We start from the raw sequence: 17655 nt of genomic DNA, 5'->3' as shown, positions 1-17655 counted from the left end.
TCTCTCGTTTTCAAAAAATCGGAGAGGGTATCCATTGATAGTACCCGATAATTTTGTTCCAACCCTATTTCAATATTCCCAGCTCCACTTGTTTTCAATATTTCCCCAATCTATGGGCCCACTTGTCAATATTTCCAATCTATGGGCCCACGTACATTGTTCCCTACTTTCCTTAGTCTAGAATTCAACCACCAGATCATGAAAGATCACAAAGGAATATATATGATTCAAGAATCTGATTTGAACACGTGTCGGGTTGATTAAGAACTTTGTTTTTACAAAATGTATTGTTAACTAGTAAAAAAACTAAAGCATCAAGGACATCTATCAACCTTCCACAAACAAAACTAAGTAGATCCTGAACCACCAGATAATTAAAATGGTAACTAATTATGTGATCCACCAGTGTAAGAGTTGAGGGTGAGCTCCAGTGAGGTTTGAGACCCCATTTTGTCATAGTCGGATCGAAACCAGTTACCAAACGGGTTTGGGTTGCTGGAGCAAAACCCGGTACTGTCTTCACCATGCATGGGAAAAAGGGGAAGAGTTTCAATCTGAGCTGGTGAGTCTTCTCTAAAGATTTGAATGGGCTTTGATCTGTCGAAAAATGGGTAGGCATCAACTCCACTGACCCAACTGAAATTGTTGTTTATAGATCCACCCACATTACTGCCACCAGGAGAAATCGAGCAATCCTGTTTTAAGAAAACAAAATAACAAAATTCAAAATACAAGAATTTAAAAACAAAAGAGACAAGATTAATCACTGATATAAGTCAAAAATGAAAAGATGATGATGTGTGTGTGTGTGAGAGAGAGAGGGCTCAAATGTGGAATGACCTTGGACTTATATCAACGTCCAATAACCATAATTAGAATGACTTGCCTTTGAAGAAGAATTCCTTTGTTTAAGTTTTGGTGGTTACGTTGTGATATTAAGGCTTCACTAACGTAGAGTGAGTTCACTTTCTTCAAGTATGAATCCAATCACACTAAAATATTTAGAAAGGTAAACATTACTAAGGATTGTATTCTTTATTTTCTGGTGTGTGTGTGGATTATTAAACTGGTGGTAGACTTGTTTACGGAAAATATACGGAGAGTACCATTTACCATTGAGGTATTCTTTTTGAAGTACTATAATGGAAGTTGAGCATGCCTAGATACTCTTCCTTTTCATTAAAATGGAAAAGTTTGAACATGTATTGTTAGTGTAGTTAGACTCACTCTCTTAGCCATATTGGTGCAACTTTAATATGGATTTATGGACAACGTTTCCCAATCTTAACATAGACAAGACCAAAAAGAGTGTGAGGTTACATGACCTCCTTTTATGAAACTTACTCTGAAACTCTTCTCCACAACAACTGATCCATATCCTATATTGCTTCCCATCTGCCCAACACCAAGTACACCAACAGAAGAAGATGATGAAGGTGACCCTGCAATCATTTACATGTGAGGAAAAAATAAGAAAAAAGGGCTAAGAAGAATATATGAATTTCATGGAGGAAAGTGACATGTATGTGTTTGTAATTTCACCAGGAGAGTATTTGGTGTGGATGGAGTCTTCAGCAGGTTTCCAGGAAACACCATTAAGTCCAGAACCTCTTTGCATGGCCATGTCAACAGTGAATCTCTTCTTTTGTCTCTCACGAGCTTTATGGTTCTGAAACCAATAGAAAACATTCTTTCCTTCAATCTTCCCGTACTGTCTCAACCTAGCTGAGATTCTCTGTATCTGCTCTGCACTTGGAGACCTAACTCCATTGTTGTAGTAAAGGTCCTTCAAGATTCTTATCTGATCACTTGTGGGAGTCCACCTTGTACTACTTTGCCTGCAAAGAAAACTGCTCTTGCTACTACTGCCAGTGCTGTTTTCTTCATGGGATTGTTGTTGTTGGTGAGGTTCTTGTTGAGGTTCCATGATCAGTTAGTTGAATACTTGAACGAGGGGTTAGTTTGAGAAGAATACAAAAGCAAGAAAACAAAAGCAATGAAACAAAGAGAGTGATAGAGATAGAGATAGATATTGGAGTTATGAGCAGATCTCAAGTGAGGGTTTATTTGGCATGAAATGGTGTTGATGAGAGGAAAGAGTGTTTATAAGAAGAGGAGAGAAGAGCACATGGGGAGGTGAAGAGAGGAGATCAGAGAGATATCTGAGAGAGAAGGACTGAAGTTGACAGACACAGGTTCATAAAAAGGTAGGGGACAAAAGAGGGATTAGAAAGTTAGGGACTCAGAGAAACTGCTTGTGCTAAAAGTCATAGTATTATGATTATAAGGTGTTCAGATTTCAGAGTGAAAGAGAGACAGTACCGAAATGTAAATAACAATATACGAGAGATTAGGAAAACAAATGAATAATAGATATTGAATGAATGAATGATGAATGATGAATGCGAAAAAAAAATAAATGATGGATTTCACTTTACAAAGGCTTTTGTTTGAAGTTTGAACAAAGAAGCGCAGTGCTCTCTTTTGTGTAAAATTCTAAAATCACAAAGATCAGTCTATCAACTATCAACTACCTTTGTACCTCCAGCAGTGGCTCATGACAAAAATGGAAAAGGGGGAAAAAGTTATCGAAAGTGATTGGGCCCCTACATTTGATAATTCAGGATGTCACAGAGATAATAAACAACTTTGTTAGCTAAAGATCATTTTGATAATGATAGATGGACCACATAATTGAGTTCAAAATTTTAATTGGTTACTTGAGGAACAACTTTGCTAGCTAAAGATCAATTTGATAGTGATAGTTCCTTTGACCATAGAATTGTTGAGATCAGTTTAAATTCTATTTAAAATTTAGAATATATATATTTTTTGGATAAAAACACTTAGAACAAATGTATGTACACTATAGTTTTTCATGGATTTCCTCCAAAGAAGCATAAGGAAACACAATATATATTAAAAACATTTTCTATACAATTAGTAAAAGGATTAATGGATTAGTTAAACTTAAAGCGGATATTAGACCTTGATTTTTATGTAGTCTACGTCTACCATACACTTAGGGCTTAGGAGTAAGGACCCCAATTTTTAGGGAAATCTCTTTCCCTCTGTGTCACTAGAGAATTTCTAGTGGTACTTGTATAACTGTATAGTTGTATGCCACAGTGTCACACCACTCTTCCCTAGGAAAATATAGTGCATTAAATGTGCTGAACCAGATCATCAAAAGCTTGTCATTTTTGTGCTCTTTCACTGCCGCTTTCTGCCTCTTAAAAAGCTCAACTGAGCAGAGCACGAACTCAAGGACTCAAGATTCATAAGCTACATACATTACTATATGAGGTCAGGCTTGTAGGTATAGTGTTCAGCATCCTAGGAGATTAGGATATACAGTATTACAGTGTACATTATTACAGAATCCTCCTTCTAGTGGGTCTTGGTCAACAGACTATATTATTTTCACCATCTAAAGTGGCCAAAACAACATTGAAATTAGGTAATAGGGGTTGTGTCACTTTTTCAAATTTTCTTGATTTGCATGAATTTGTTTTTTTTTATATAAAGATTTGCATGAATTTGTCACTCATGGGCTTGTTCTAGTCAAACTATAAGATCTTGCTTGATTTGTATCAATTTGACAGAATGATTTATTTTAGAAACTTGCTCGATTCTGTTTAAAAATTCATTTCATCTTCTTATCAATTAAGAACAGATGAACAGCTGTCATGAGGATGGATGAATGATACCTGTAACAGTGTCAAGTGTTTTCTTTTTGCTTCATTTCCTCTTCTTTAAGATGATTGTCATGATAGGGGTAGGAATGTAGGATGATTCTTCAAGAGCATTGGGTTTTATTGTGTCTTAAACTATTAACAGAAACATGTTGCATACAATGTTCATGATTTTTAACTGCAGTAGTCAGCATCTCAAGAAAGTATTGCCAATATTTGAGAAAGTAATCAAAGCATGACTCTGTTTATTAAAGAGCTGTAACATAGGAAAAGGGACAATCTATGAGATACATGATACATCAAGTAATATGTCTAAGTATGATTTTAAACAAACTTCCTCCAGTCTATTTTTCGTTCATAGACTGTAACAACATGTCTTTCACTCTTTCAGGTAGACCAGCTTAAAAATGTGAAGATCTGACTAAGTTCTATAACAGCATCTGATAGTTTGGGATTGGTCTTGCTATTGATTTGCTTGGACTGCATTTGACCAGTTTGTAAGATCATGGTTATATACCTATCCTTTTTAACCGCATTAGGCAAGTCTGCCCGACTGCTTGTATAGTGGATCTTGAATGAGCATTTCATGCATATTGGATATATGCCTATATCGTCGGTCTGTTTATGAGGGAAAATTTCTGGTACATAGTTCTCATTCAACTCAAGGTCTCAGGGCAGACCAGCCAAAATAACATTAGAAGCTAAAACCGCCGGATCTGTGATGGTTATTGAGATGCGCATGCAATGAAACAAGGCATATGTTTCTTTAGAACCATCATAGATCTGACCGCGCCTATACATATTTTGTTACACCTACATTTTTATATAATCCCATTCTTTAACTATGAAGCAAATTACCTAGAAAAAATTGTTTCATGGGTTAAGGTGCATTATTGTTCAGGTTTAGACAATTAAACCTGAGTTCTATGCATATATATATATATTCTATATCTCAACTAAGTATCAGCTTCTTCAGTTCTTTACCGGGAAAAAAAACTAGGTATCAGCTTTGGGCTCTGAAGGGCTGAACAGATACCATCCTTTCGGTTCGGAGGATATAATACAGCGTTATCAGGCCATTGAACAACATATGAATACTTTGCACAAAATGAACTGCATAGGTTCTCCAAATTTTTTAAGTGGGAATTATCAATTGCCTCTCCTAGCCATTGCATGCTTAATCAGGTGGTAATGAGCTTGTCTAATTCTCTAGCTACGAACTGAGATTGATAATCCCCGATCCCTATCCACATGTCTGTCGTTGTTGATTTCAAAGGCTGGCTATATCAAAACTCTGCTGTTATTCACTACTTGACTAATGATTAGATCCTAGAAATTATAAACTGATTCTATCAAAAGTACTTATCCCAGAGACATCGTTGGAAATACAAATGAAATATCTGACAGAAATCTTGTGGAAAACCCATTGAAATGGTTTTGTAACTTGTACGTCTATCGAGCAATAATCAGGACACATTTCTACAGAATAAACAAAACCTTGAGTGAGAGCAATTTCACTCATAATATAACTCTCACAATGACATGAATATAATGGTTTTTTGATTGTACGTTTTGTTCGAACATCAAGATAGTTTGTTCACTTTTGCTGATGCCCAGGAGAACACCACACCATAATTCTTTCACGAAGATATCAGTTTTGAATCCTGTCATATGTCATTTAGAAAATATGAGGCCATTCTGTATTGAAGGTCCAATTGAAGTCCTTGGAGCATAGGATCCCTGTGGCAAACCAGACTCCAGCCAATATGATCTCTCCTTGAATTCATCCTGCAACACTCTCATTCCCTTTTTTTCCACAAACTAAGGTCTCTCTCTCTCTCTCCATCTCTCATATCACTGTTTTATATCAAACTGCAACTTTCCAGATTGTGTTTATTTGGTTGATATTGACACAACCATCATGAGATTTACCTTTCCTTATCATGTAATTACATTCAAACTGCCTTTCTCTTTCTGCCTATCTAACTTAAATGGTCACTTTTAAATTTTTAATGGTAAAACGATTAAGAGGAAGGAAAAAGTATGAAAAACTTTGTAGCTTTAACATTGATGTGGCAGTGAAGCTCTATATATGTCCCTCTCTTATCCAAGACTGAGCTGCTTACCTCATACAGAGTGAGCCCCTATTGTGCAGCCGCAGTGGTACATACCCTTTTCTTTGGGGTAATCATACCCTCTCCATATCTCTAAAAAGATATCTCTCACTCTACAGTCTACACTGGGTTGCTAGTCCTCCCTTCTTTTCTCCCTAATACTTTGCAATCATTCATCACTCCTGTTATTATCGCATTTTCCATATATCCTTCAATCTTCATCAACTTTCATGTAATTTTTGCCTCATTTCAAAATTACGTATTCTAATTTAACAAGTGAAACATGCATATGTACATGATACATTCCCTCCAACTAGCCAAGTAGACCATTAGTGAGTTCGGTCAAGATTTTGATTAATAGTTACAAATCATTCAAGGTGCTTCAGTTTTAGGCTTTTAGCCAACGTGTCTACTTTTGTTTGTACTTTGTATAGTAGTTTGTACTTTGTAGTTTGTACACTAACAATTTATTTCTGTTTTTTTATTCTGTTGAAGTCACCAGAAAATAACTAATCAACACTCCGACCAATTTACCAACGATTTAATCTCTCTCCACGTCTTGCGCCTTATGACCAGTGCATGTGCTCCAAGGACCGGGGTGTTCTTTTCCAATTTTTACTTAATTTCCAATATATTAAACATACCGGCTATTGCCCAAGGGTCCTTTTCCTAATGCCAATGGCTATTTTCCAATTTGCCTAAAATGCCCTCTAAAAATTGCACACTCGTAACTTTTCACATATATTTAGCAGATTAAAAAACACTTAAAAATAGGGTATTGTAGATTCATAGTAAACAATATAATAACTGTTGATGTTTCTGATCTCCAATTCTCCAAATCTTAGTGGCTAACGAGACCCACAAACTTTGATGAATTGATGTCACATGAAAGTATGAAACAGGGCTTAGCGGTGATTGGATATTTTCATTGCTTTTAATGCAACAAGAAACTCCAATACATTTAGCCACCTGGCCATAGTACAAAATCTATCCTTTTTTCTAGGAGGGATATATATATTTTTTTTTGGATGCAATGGATCGGTTTGGGATATTTCTTAATATATTATTTATTTTATTTGGAAATTTTGGAAAATCTAAATCCAAACCGATAAGAAAATTGGGAACCCGAAACCGAACCATAATATTACATCTAATCCGAAACCAAACCAAATCGATAAGATATATTATCCCAAATATCCGAACCGATATTTTGTACCAAAACTATAAAATCAATTAAATTTAGGTCTTTTAAAAATTAAATTAAAAAAAATTAATTTTAATCAATCTAAAACAATTAAGATAAACACATACAAAATTAAAATCAATTAAATATTAAATAAAATTACTATTTTAACCACACAATTGATTCATACAAAGTTCATCATAAATTAGGTATCTTAGGATAAACCCAAAACCAAACCAATATCTTATCGGTTCGGTTCGATTTCGGATCGGTAGAAGGCAAACTAAATTATCAAAATCCAAACCGTTTTTTATCGATTTAGTTCGGATCGGTTAACGGATTATCGAAACCCATTGACAGCCCTAGATATACAAGCCTACCGTACAAGCCCACAAGATAATGGTGTTAATATGATGATTTATTTTTTACTTCATAAATTTAGGCCCAAACACATAAATTGATCAACAATTTCGGTTTAGGCCTCGTTGACCAATAAAAATGGTTTTAGGACCAAAACGGACTGACATCAACATCTATCATTAATAATTTCGATATAAAAACATTTTTCGGATTGACGTCAACAAGTTATTTTTTATTAATACAAATTATGAATTTTTTTATATATACATGCACACCATTATGGATGTGTAACATACAAACATCATTATGTATGTGTATACCATACATACACATACTATTATACATGTGTGTAACAAATATGCAAACATTACTACTACTACAGTATACATGTGTCCAACAAACATGCAAACACCACTATACATGTGTACAACATAAAATAAATGAAATTTTTATGTCAAGTCTTAACATAAAATGTGAGTGTGTTGAAAGTCAAAAACAAAATTGAAAAATCATGTAGGATTTTGATTTAACTGATAAAAACTTAAAAGAAAATAATATCGTCTTTCAACAGTGGTCAACCCGGTTTGTCTTTGAGCCATAATTATCTGCCGACTTTGCCAACTCAAACTAGAAGTTAAATTAATTTCCAATTCTGTCATAGGGGCCTGTTCTCTGTTTTGACTTTTGAATGATGTTGCCGGAGATATCAATTCGTATTTCGTTTTAAATTAAAGGATGTCACACACTCACATGTTATCAAGTGCTGAATTAAAAACACTACACAAATCGGTTTGGTTTCACTAGTGCGAACATTTGCAAAGCAATTTAAATTACAAAACCCAACATGGGTAGCAGTAATAATTTGTTCTCAGCTTCTAAGATGCTAAAACTATAAGTAGTCAGCTTCTAAGATTCTAAAACCAAGTACACTGAAAATAAATGATGTATGAAATTCTCTTTTTCTAGTTAGGAACCATTGAAATCCTTGTTCTCATTTCCCCTTTTTTTCTTTTGAAAAATACATTTATGAGCCAGCTCTAAATTTATGGGGGCATGTACATTTTGATTTAGCGACTCGAGTAGAAAAAAAATCTCATATAGATTGATTAGCTCTCGAAGGGTAATCTGGGCAATTCGGAGAAGGGCAATGGGGAAAAGCAAAACAGCCCTTGGCAATAGGCGGCTCCTAAACATATTAACTTCTTAACATGTTAACATTACAACAGCCAAAGTTGCCCACTAGCGTCTGAAATTCTGAAGTCGTTGAATTGCTTTCTCGCTCAATATCTAATTCTAATGGTGCGGCCAAACACCAAATATCACGGAAATTGTGATCCAATGGTGCATTAAAACGCTTACCCAACAACGCTATTGGTATAAATTTTGTTGTGTATACCACCAATTTTAACGATATAACATATGCTCCATACGTCAGAACGAGTGGCAGCTGGTGAGGCTAAATTTTTTTCCTTGTCCGCCAGCTAGGATGGGTTGACTTTGTTTTGGTTGTTTTTTTTATTGGACGCCTATGCCACTGACAGGTAAAAAAACAAACCATTGGGTTCATAAAACTCTATTGCACTTACCCTATCAACTGTGCTATTGTGGTTTATTGTTTTGCTGCACCAAACCCCGCACGGTTGATATCTACATACAGTTCTACACGGTTGATATCTACATACAGTTCTACGACTGGTGGGGGTTTAAAATTTTAATAATTATGTCAAATGTAATGATGAATAAAAAATGACACAATAGTTTGTTTGCTTTTTTTTTTTTTTTTTTTTTTTTTATCAATAAATAATGACACAACAGTTGGGAAACAAGAAATTGTCCTACAACTCCTACAAGCACAAAATAACTTTCACATATAGTCATGCACCATAGTTAAAACGTGAAACTTTCATATATACTTCAACAGTTTATTGCCATGGACTTTATAAAAAAGCTAGATTAAGTGTTTCTTACTTGGTCATATTTTCACGGTTATGACATTGGACTCAGCAGGGATGACGAAAACGGTAGAGGCTCATGCACGACAGAGTTTGCAGAAACTGATATTGAGTTACCCTGTAGTTGTAGCATGAGACTGCCCAGGATCTCTAACATTAACTTCTTGAACTCATCTTCGTCTACTAATTTCCCATCGTCTGCGTTCACCATCTTAAATACTTCGTTCACAACCGTATCCATCTGTTATTCAAAAGTTAATTTGTTTCATATTATTAAAATGCAGTTTGGGATTGAATAGCTGAAACTTCATGGTTCAAGATAAAATCAATGTGCCGTACGTACTTGATGTAGCTCATGAACTCAGATGGATTGGTCATTTTCATATCAATTGGATACAAATTTATCTATCAACGTTTCAAAATTGATTTGTTTCCCAGCATTGAAGTGCAATACTGCAATCTGTGATGAACTTCATGGTGGAGATGTATTTAATGGAGATACATTTTCCAAGTGAGCCGGGCCTTACTAGATTTACGTTAAAAACTCAAATGTCAGGGATTTTAGGACCACATGAAGAGTTGAAGACCCACTTTTGCACAACTAGTACGAGGCCTTTTAGGACCAAATCCAACTTTCATTGGATCTCTGTATCCACCATGAATCAAATATGTGACTTGGACTATTTTGCTGGTCAGAGATTTGAGACTGTGCTTAGGCAAATTGGCAGTCTTGTTCGGTGGTTCATTTTGTGCTATGAGCATAATATTAAATGGTAAAATTACCTGATCAACTGCCCCAAATGGAGGCAAACCAGCTGTGGGTGCCACCGTATCTATTGCAACACGAAGATATTCCTTGGACAATTTGTCGTGAGGGTCTTTGGGTAGCACTTCCATAGCAGCATCTAGGGACTGGAAATTACCAAAAGTGATGACCATTATCACTTGCATTAGTATCAGTAATTCAGTATATCACCTGAAAAATAATTAGTTGAAACACCCCATGCTACAAATGGCTTTGGGTCCGGTAGATGTATTTTGAGAGGGGAAAACATCCAATTTCATTGCCTTTGATACGCCTATAAGATCATTGATGTTCAAGTAACAACAAAATCCGAAAAATATGTAATTTGAAAACTACTAACCTTGTCTAATTCATATTTGTTGGTTAATAGTCTCTTAATACCACTCCCATCAAATGTGTTCTCTGTATGGGCAACTATAACAGGCTGTTCTTTGAGATGTTGTGCAATGCTCTCAGCAACTTTCTTGCATTCTTCCAGAAAGACTTCTTGTGCGACTGGTTTCTCATGACCATGCATTAAACGTTGCAAAGCAGGTTCCACAACATTACTCCTAACCTGGAATTTTTTGAATAAACATCTCAAGTTCTCAACTGCATCTCAAATCAACAAGTTTCCATGCAAAACTGTGCGGGAATAAGAATGTGCGAGAACACGAATTCACAAATTATAATACTCTTATGTTAGTTATAGGATTAAATAGAGTTTTCAATTAATAGTTACCCAAGGATCTGAAGAAGGTGGCATCCCTTGAACAACTCTAAGTTTTTCCAAGGCCTTTGTGATGTAATCAGTAAGAGACCCTTCAGCAAGATCTAATTGAGAGTATGTAGAAACCATCTCCATTTCAAAACTCGGACTGTTGATGAAGTCAGTGAGGTCTTCACCATCCATCCTAAGGATCACAATAGGGTCCCGCTTCAAACCAGCTGCCACGCCAAGTAGAATATCCGAGAGCACTTCCTTGAACTCAGTCTTGTTTACTTTATCTTCTTTGCCATGGGTAAATTCATTTAGAACCTTCAAATAAATTATGGAAAAAATTAATTAGCACATAATTATCGACAAATATAATTTGGTGCGATCTAATAGCTTTATCCCGAGAATTCTTTTGGTAAACTTTTTCAAGAAAAATAGTTTATAGTTTCCCTAAAAGTATCTTTAATCATTTAAAATTAACAGCTATTCTATTCTTACCTATTAATTAAATAAGCATTAGGGCATCTCCAATGGGAGGTGTAAACCGTATAGAGTGGAAATTTTACACCCCAAATATAAAAAAACTCTCTCCAATGGGGGTGCTATACCGTAGGTAATAGTGTATTAGCTAATAGAGGGGTGGGAATTCCCTCCTCATTAGTTAATAAAAAGCCCGGACGTCACTTAAAATAACGTCTGTTTAACTTAAAAACTCGGACGTCACTTCAACACATGTCTGAAGCTTTATTTTTCTGTTTGCGACGGTCTAAGTCCGTCGCTCAGTGATTTATAAATGTTAAAAACACGGACGTTGTTTTGAATGACGTTTGAAAGTGGACCACTATTTGTTTTAAGCTTTTGCGACGGACCAAATCCGTTATTTTACATTATTTTGAATGGGCTGTGACAATTTAAGTCTGTTGCTATCTATTTTTACACATTTGCCTCCACCTACTATTGGAATAGCCACAAATAGTAAATATACACTTGATGTATTTGGAATTTCTCTAGAGTGTATAATCCTAATGGCGCCTATGTGGAGTCTATGTGGAGGTGGATTTTTCCACTCTCCATTGGAGATGCTTTTAGTCCCTTTTAAGTGCACTACAAAGTCCACAGTTGACTAAATTGCACAGAACCACTAGGTTGCACATGGTTGACTGAGATTGAGATTAAACGCCATTATCCATTTTTCCTATACAATTTTGTTGTTGTTGTTTTTTAATCTGAGATATACCTACGATCGCAATAGTCATTAGTTAGGATTTTTTTTTTTTTGCTAAAATTAGTTAGGATTGTTTGACAACATAAAAGTGGGAATTTCCCTTAAATATTCTTATTGTATATAGTGAATGGACAGGGATGTAGTACGCATAACTAGTTGTTGAATTAACTACTTGTGCTTTGCACAACCAGCAGAAATTCAGGGTTTGAATCCCTGCATCCCCATATTTTTATACAAGTATGCAGACCGTGTTTCGCACCGATTGGAAGAAACAGAGGTCATTATAATTCTAATTTTGATTGTAGGATTGGAAGAAACGTAAGTCAAGAGTAGGGGGGTTATTTTGTAAATATTTTTTAAGTTGTTTGATAATTTCAAACTCATAAAGGAGGAATGGCTAAACAATGAAAAATGTGAGATTTTGATTTGCCTACTCGAGAGTTGGGGATAGGGCTGTCAATGGATCAGTTTTGGTGGGATTATGGAAAATTCGAATGCAAACCCATAAGAAAATTTGAAACCCAAAACCGAACCGAAAACGATAAAAATCAATTAAATCCTAAATTAAATTGATTAATTTCAGCCACACAGTTAATAAACATATACAAAACTAATCATAAATATTACTAAAATATCATCTTATAGGTTCGGGTTCATATCGGTTCGGTGAAGGGCAAACCCAAAACCAAACCAATATTTTATCAGTTCGGTGGATGGCAAACCAAATTAACAAAACCCAAACTGTTTTTTATCGATTTGGTTCGGGCCGGTTATCGGATTATCGAAATCCATTGACAGTTCTAGTTGGGGGAGGGTTCCTGAAAAGCCAACTATCATATAATGTAGAGATATTTTACTAAAAATATCACGTGCAACTTGTTATCGGATTGACCCATTTATGGGCTTCAAATTCAGACCAAAATCCATTATGGGGCACCATTACTAAGTTGTACTGTATATTCTTATCCGTAATCTGTTTATGTTGTCTCCATTTTTTGTTTTTTCTAATTTAGTATCATTTGAAGTCTGGAAGTATTTGTAATTACTAGTTTCAACTGTATAAAGTCATGCTAACTTTCAAAGTTGTAGAGTAGTACAAGTATACAGTGTCAGTCCTGATGCAAAACCATATTATTATCTGCTTAAAACAGGAAAATTAAATGATTCGGTTAGTTCCAACTTAATACCCAGACAAAGTTACACTTATCCTACCAAATTTAAGAGAAAAAAAGTACATGATCTCAGTTAATCCCTTAATCCCCGAGAACCCCGATCCTTATCAAACTCTTTGCTAATCCTTACCCCACTCGTTACAATTTACAAACAATTAAAACAATATCCCAATTCACCTTGTTCTTATTAAAAGTGGTCTTTTAGACAAAAACCCAAACTTTTATCTTAAAAAACATTTGACTTTTGTCAAAGAACAAAATCACATCACTCGATCTGTTAGGTTATATTGCATTTTTATTTCATTGTTTGAGAAGAGTAATATTCAAGTGATAGGTTTTTTTAGTCAATCTATCTTTAGGTGGGGGTAGGTTCCACGTCCCCCCAAATTCTTCCACTTTATCGCTTTGGGCCACCAGAATGTCAGGGCCGGCACTGAAAGTATAGTAATTACTACTTTATAAGTTTATAGTACAAACCCATATTAATATTCCATATTCCATAAGAAAGGATAGATCCCTTCTAACTTCTAAAAATAAGATTCGTTAAATCATCTGCCGACCGGTATTCACCACATATGCCTTTGATAATGAGAAATTGAGAATGTGCTTCTTTAGTTTGTTACACGTGTGTGACGTGACTCGATTTTCAGAGCCGCCAAACATGTTACACGTGTGATCTCGAGAAATATCTGTTGCACTTCTAGTTGTTCAATTATATACTAACGACCAAGCCATAAGTTTCTTCAAATTACGAGAACAAAATAACTAAAGTACTAAAGTGTATCCTCAATTAAACTTCTAGTTGTTCAATTAGAACGGGTAAATTCTCAAACCATCAAAAACCAAATTAAGAAAATCATATAATAAGGAACAGCTAGCTTATTGCCACAATATTGTTTAAATGATCAACTAGCAAAGAACATAGAGAAAGAGAATAAACCAGCATCATGAATTATATAATTACCTCAGAGTAAATATGATCAGAATCAGCAGAAGTGCCTTGAGCAGGAAGACCAAGAGCTGCACCAATGTCAGCAACAGCTGGTTTCAATTCTTTCATTGATAACTTCCCATCTCTATCTCTATCCAGTTCTTCAAACTTATGATCCGCAAAACTACTGAACATTTCTTTATTTCCAATTAATTCCACTATTTCACTGCCGTCCAACACTTCCTGATTATGGGTACTTCCTTCTTCGCCTCTATTTTTCTTCATTTCAATTCTAACAAAGTATACTACTACAAACAGAGTGAAGCTTTGAGAGTCTTAAAAATACCAAATTGGAGCTATTCTAGTGTGTTCTTCTTTGACTTTTAAAAACACAGTACTGATAAATAAATAGTGTAGGGTGGACTATTGACTAAACATAAATTTACACGTGTCTATAGAGTAGAGTGTAGGTGGGGACACGTGTTGAAAAAAAATGTCCTGTGTTCTGTAATCTGTATTCTTTATTATTGTCGGCCTCACGGCCTGTCTTCTATTGCCGCGTGTGACATAAGCAGTGTGAATTTGAGCTGGTCGGTACTATTCCATTCCATGATTTTATCTTTTTGAGAAGGAACTGAAAATGCGTTTTCTACACGCTCTTTTATGTGACAGACTCTGAGTGGGGAAGGTTTATTTGAGTTTGTTATCAGGATTCATTCAAGTTAAGGCAATTACCATAATACCATTGAGATAACCCTAATTATTTGGGAGAAATTATGAAATTTATTTTTTTTATTTTTTTTGAAACTTATTAGCAACTGATTATCAGATTATGCCCATAAAAGTCGCACAAATGGCGTGATATTTAAGGACCAAATGAAAAATAAAATGTGGTGAAGGGATTCGAACCCTAAATTTTCCTAAACAATTTGTTCACAAGCACGTACAATAATAATAGTAAATAATCCACGTAAATTTCCAGTCTAATGTAACAATTGCTCATGTTATTGTTGTTTTTTTTTTGTCCGACAATATTATACTATTTTAATTTTATTATTTTATGGTAACAATTATCAAACATTTTCAACTTTCTATTAAAAATAAAAGGGTTTTTTATACATTGGTTATATATTACTGTAACAATTTTAATTATGTTGTTGTTTTGGATTTTATTTATTTATTGCTAAAATATTATAAAAACTTTTTTAATTTTATTTAAAAAAAATAGTTTTATGGTAACAATTAAAAACTCAAATTAAAGTAAAACATTTTATTTTTCAACACTTTTTAAAAATAAAAAGGGTTGAAAATGTTTTTTTAAAGGGTTTTTTATCATTGGTTATATATCGGTAAACATGTAAAAACTGATTTTAAAATAATTTTGTTGAAAAACATGTTTATTAAAAACTTTTTTAGTCCTAAAAGTTTTTTAAGAAAAAAATATTTTTTGAAAAAATGAGAATCCATCAGTGACTTTTTAGTCCATTTTTACTATTTAACCATTTGTATGTTGCATGCTTTTTAGATATAACAAAAAAAAAAAAACATGCAACATGTCTCTCTCACTGGTGAGACTCTTTTCACACCTTATCTCTCAGACTCTCACTCCACTTTCTCTCTCTCTCCAAACATCGTCCTCTCTCACTCTCACTGTCTCTCAAAACCATCTCTATGTAAATTCCATATCTAGAAAACAAAAGAAATTACAATGACTAAAATCTCAAGTTCTACTTATATCGTGAATGCTAGAACTAAAAACTAATGAGCACTGTCGCAATTTCAAACAACAGCAAAAACAAGAAGAAACTTTACGCAAGGATACCAATTTTACCATACGAGAATTAAAGAGAGACCAGTATTAGGAATTATCCTATTAGGAGATCCGAGAAATCTCCTTTTTGGAAACATCACAGGTGAGAGTGTAGCAGTGTTTGTTCTTTGGTCATCAGTATCAACAACCTTGACACTGGAACCTCTTTTTTGTGATCTACATCAGGTTGTTGTAACTAGAACAGATGAAACTACCCCAAGTCCTGATGGTCCCAATATATCGCCAATCGTAACCCAATTCAGCATGCTTAGTCGTAACTTCTTAAGCGGTACCCTTTTGGATGATATCATGTCCATGTAATGTGGTCATGTGTTTTCTTATGATTTAAAGAATGAAACACGGTGAGAAGCCAGTAAAACTGTAAGAGGATTATGTATAAAGTCTATGCGTGGACTACCTTGTTTGGAGCTCTGCTATGGAGATGAAACATTGTGCGTTGTTTATGTGGATGAGATAAGAGTCTCTTGTAATTGTTCACTGTTTGAAGTTTGAGTTGCTAAGACTGAGAATTGGAAAGGGCAGAGCTTTTTGCGTGCCGATGTCCGTTCACAATCTGATTGGGAAACAAATTTAACTCCTCCTGTTTACTTCCCTTTCTTCGCTCAATACTCTAAACAATTCTCAAAACTCAATACTTGTCGCCTTGTCGGCCATTAGAGAGCTTCGAGGTGAGGTGAAAGTCTACCTGTGCCCTGTGGTGCCAAAAATGTTTTGAAAGGAATTCCACTCATTTTTTTGGACCGTTGATTTTCCGAAATTTTGACACATGGCAAGTCAATTAAGTTGGTTTCCAACCGTAACAAACAAGAGAGGGACAGAGACAGTAGCATAAAATAGTAATAGTAGACCAATGTCTAAAAAACCCAAAATAAAATATAGAATGATATATATCAAATATAAATCTTAAAAAAAACACACTCAAGAGGAGCAGGTTATATTTGCCAGGATAAGCATAGCCTTGTTAATTTCAAAGCTCTGCCCCGGGAACAGTATCGCTGTGATTTGAGGGATTGAAAAACTGAAAAGAACATGTAAATTATTATACATTAATTTAAATTAAGGTTTTATTGGTATTCCAGAGATTAATTTTTGCCCTAACCATAACAAAATTGGAACTTGGAATGCACTGATAGCCTGATACGCTCAGTAGACTCCGGCTTAAATACGTCCTGGAAACAGATGACACATTTTCCACGACTACGTCTGCACCTTGTATTAACCAAGGCCCAAAATATTTATATCGGTGTACCCCGATATATATCGGATATATCGGATATTTCCCATTTTTTGGGTAACAAAAACTATTTAAAATATCGGAAATATCGGAAATATAATATCGGAAATATCGGATATATATCGGAAATATATTGGAAATATCGCCTATATTTTAAAATGGTCAAAAAGTCAACCGATATATATCGATTATATCGGAAATATCGATTATATCGGCAATATAAAGTTTCATATCGGAAATTCCGATATATATCGGGAAAAAAAGATTCTATATTCGATATATGTCAAATATCGATGTTTACCACGATATATATCGGCGATATATCGGATATATCGTCGATATTTTGGTCCATGGTATTAACTATTAAACAAATGAGTTACCAAAATACAAAACTATTAAGCAAATAGATTGCAGCAGGAAAATTATGCTAATAAATTATTGTAGTTGTAGATATTT

The 17655-nt window shown here is 34.7% G+C and overlaps 2 protein-coding genes across 2 annotated transcripts; both read right to left on the bottom strand.

Annotated features, from left to right (window-relative positions):
- Positions 1–236: 236 nt before the first annotated feature.
- LOC147520449 (protein WUSCHEL-like) lies at positions 237–2346 on the bottom strand. The gene is made up of 3 exons (XM_086591959.1): positions 1543–2346; positions 1345–1442; positions 237–695 (listed from the first exon to the last, which is right to left on the bottom strand). The coding sequence occupies exons 1-3, from the start codon at positions 1925–1927 to the stop codon at positions 387–389; spliced, it is 792 nt and encodes a 263-aa protein (XP_086448085.1). The 5' UTR covers positions 1928–2346; the 3' UTR covers positions 237–386.
- A 6855-nt stretch (positions 2347–9201) lies between these two features.
- Positions 9202–16718, bottom strand: LOC147520448 (Calcium-binding EF-hand family protein). Its single transcript, XM_086591958.1, has 6 exons — positions 16363–16718; positions 14168–14442; positions 10831–11127; positions 10450–10665; positions 10088–10216; positions 9202–9545 (listed from the first exon to the last, which is right to left on the bottom strand). Exons 2-6 carry the CDS (start codon positions 14417–14419, stop codon positions 9339–9341), a joined length of 1101 nt encoding a protein of 366 aa, XP_086448084.1. The 5' UTR covers positions 14420–14442; positions 16363–16718; the 3' UTR covers positions 9202–9338.
- Between the last annotated feature and the right edge of the window lie 937 nt (positions 16719–17655).

The sequence above is a fragment of the Coptis chinensis genome, chromosome 2 (assembly GCF_015680905.1).
Source record: "Coptis chinensis isolate HL-2020 chromosome 2, ASM1568090v1, whole genome shotgun sequence".
NCBI lineage: Eukaryota > Viridiplantae > Streptophyta > Magnoliopsida > Ranunculales > Ranunculaceae > Coptis > Coptis chinensis.
Note: the sequence above shows the minus strand (reverse complement) of the source record. Positions and strands in the feature narration are given on the sequence as shown.

Coding starts and splice junctions, on each gene's coding strand:
- LOC147520449 (XM_086591959.1), bottom strand. CDS start 1,927: ATGGAACCTCAACAAGAACCTCACCAACAACAACAATCCCATGAAGAA. Junction 1,443..1,542: donor CCACACCAAATACTCTCCTG/GTGAAATTACAA, acceptor AAATGATTGCAG/GGTCACCTTCATCATCTTCT. Junction 696..1,344: donor TTGTGGAGAAGAGTTTCAGA/GTAAGTTTCATA, acceptor TTCTTAAAACAG/GATTGCTCGATTTCTCCTGG.
- LOC147520448 (XM_086591958.1), bottom strand. CDS start 14,419: ATGAAGAAAAATAGAGGCGAAGAAGGAAGTACCCATAATCAGGAAGTG. Junction 10,666..10,830: donor CACCTTCTTCAGATCCTTGG/GTAACTATTAAT, acceptor AAAAAATTCCAG/GTTAGGAGTAATGTTGTGGA. Junction 10,217..10,449: donor ACAAATATGAATTAGACAAG/GTTAGTAGTTTT, acceptor GGTAATTTCCAG/TCCCTAGATGCTGCTATGGA.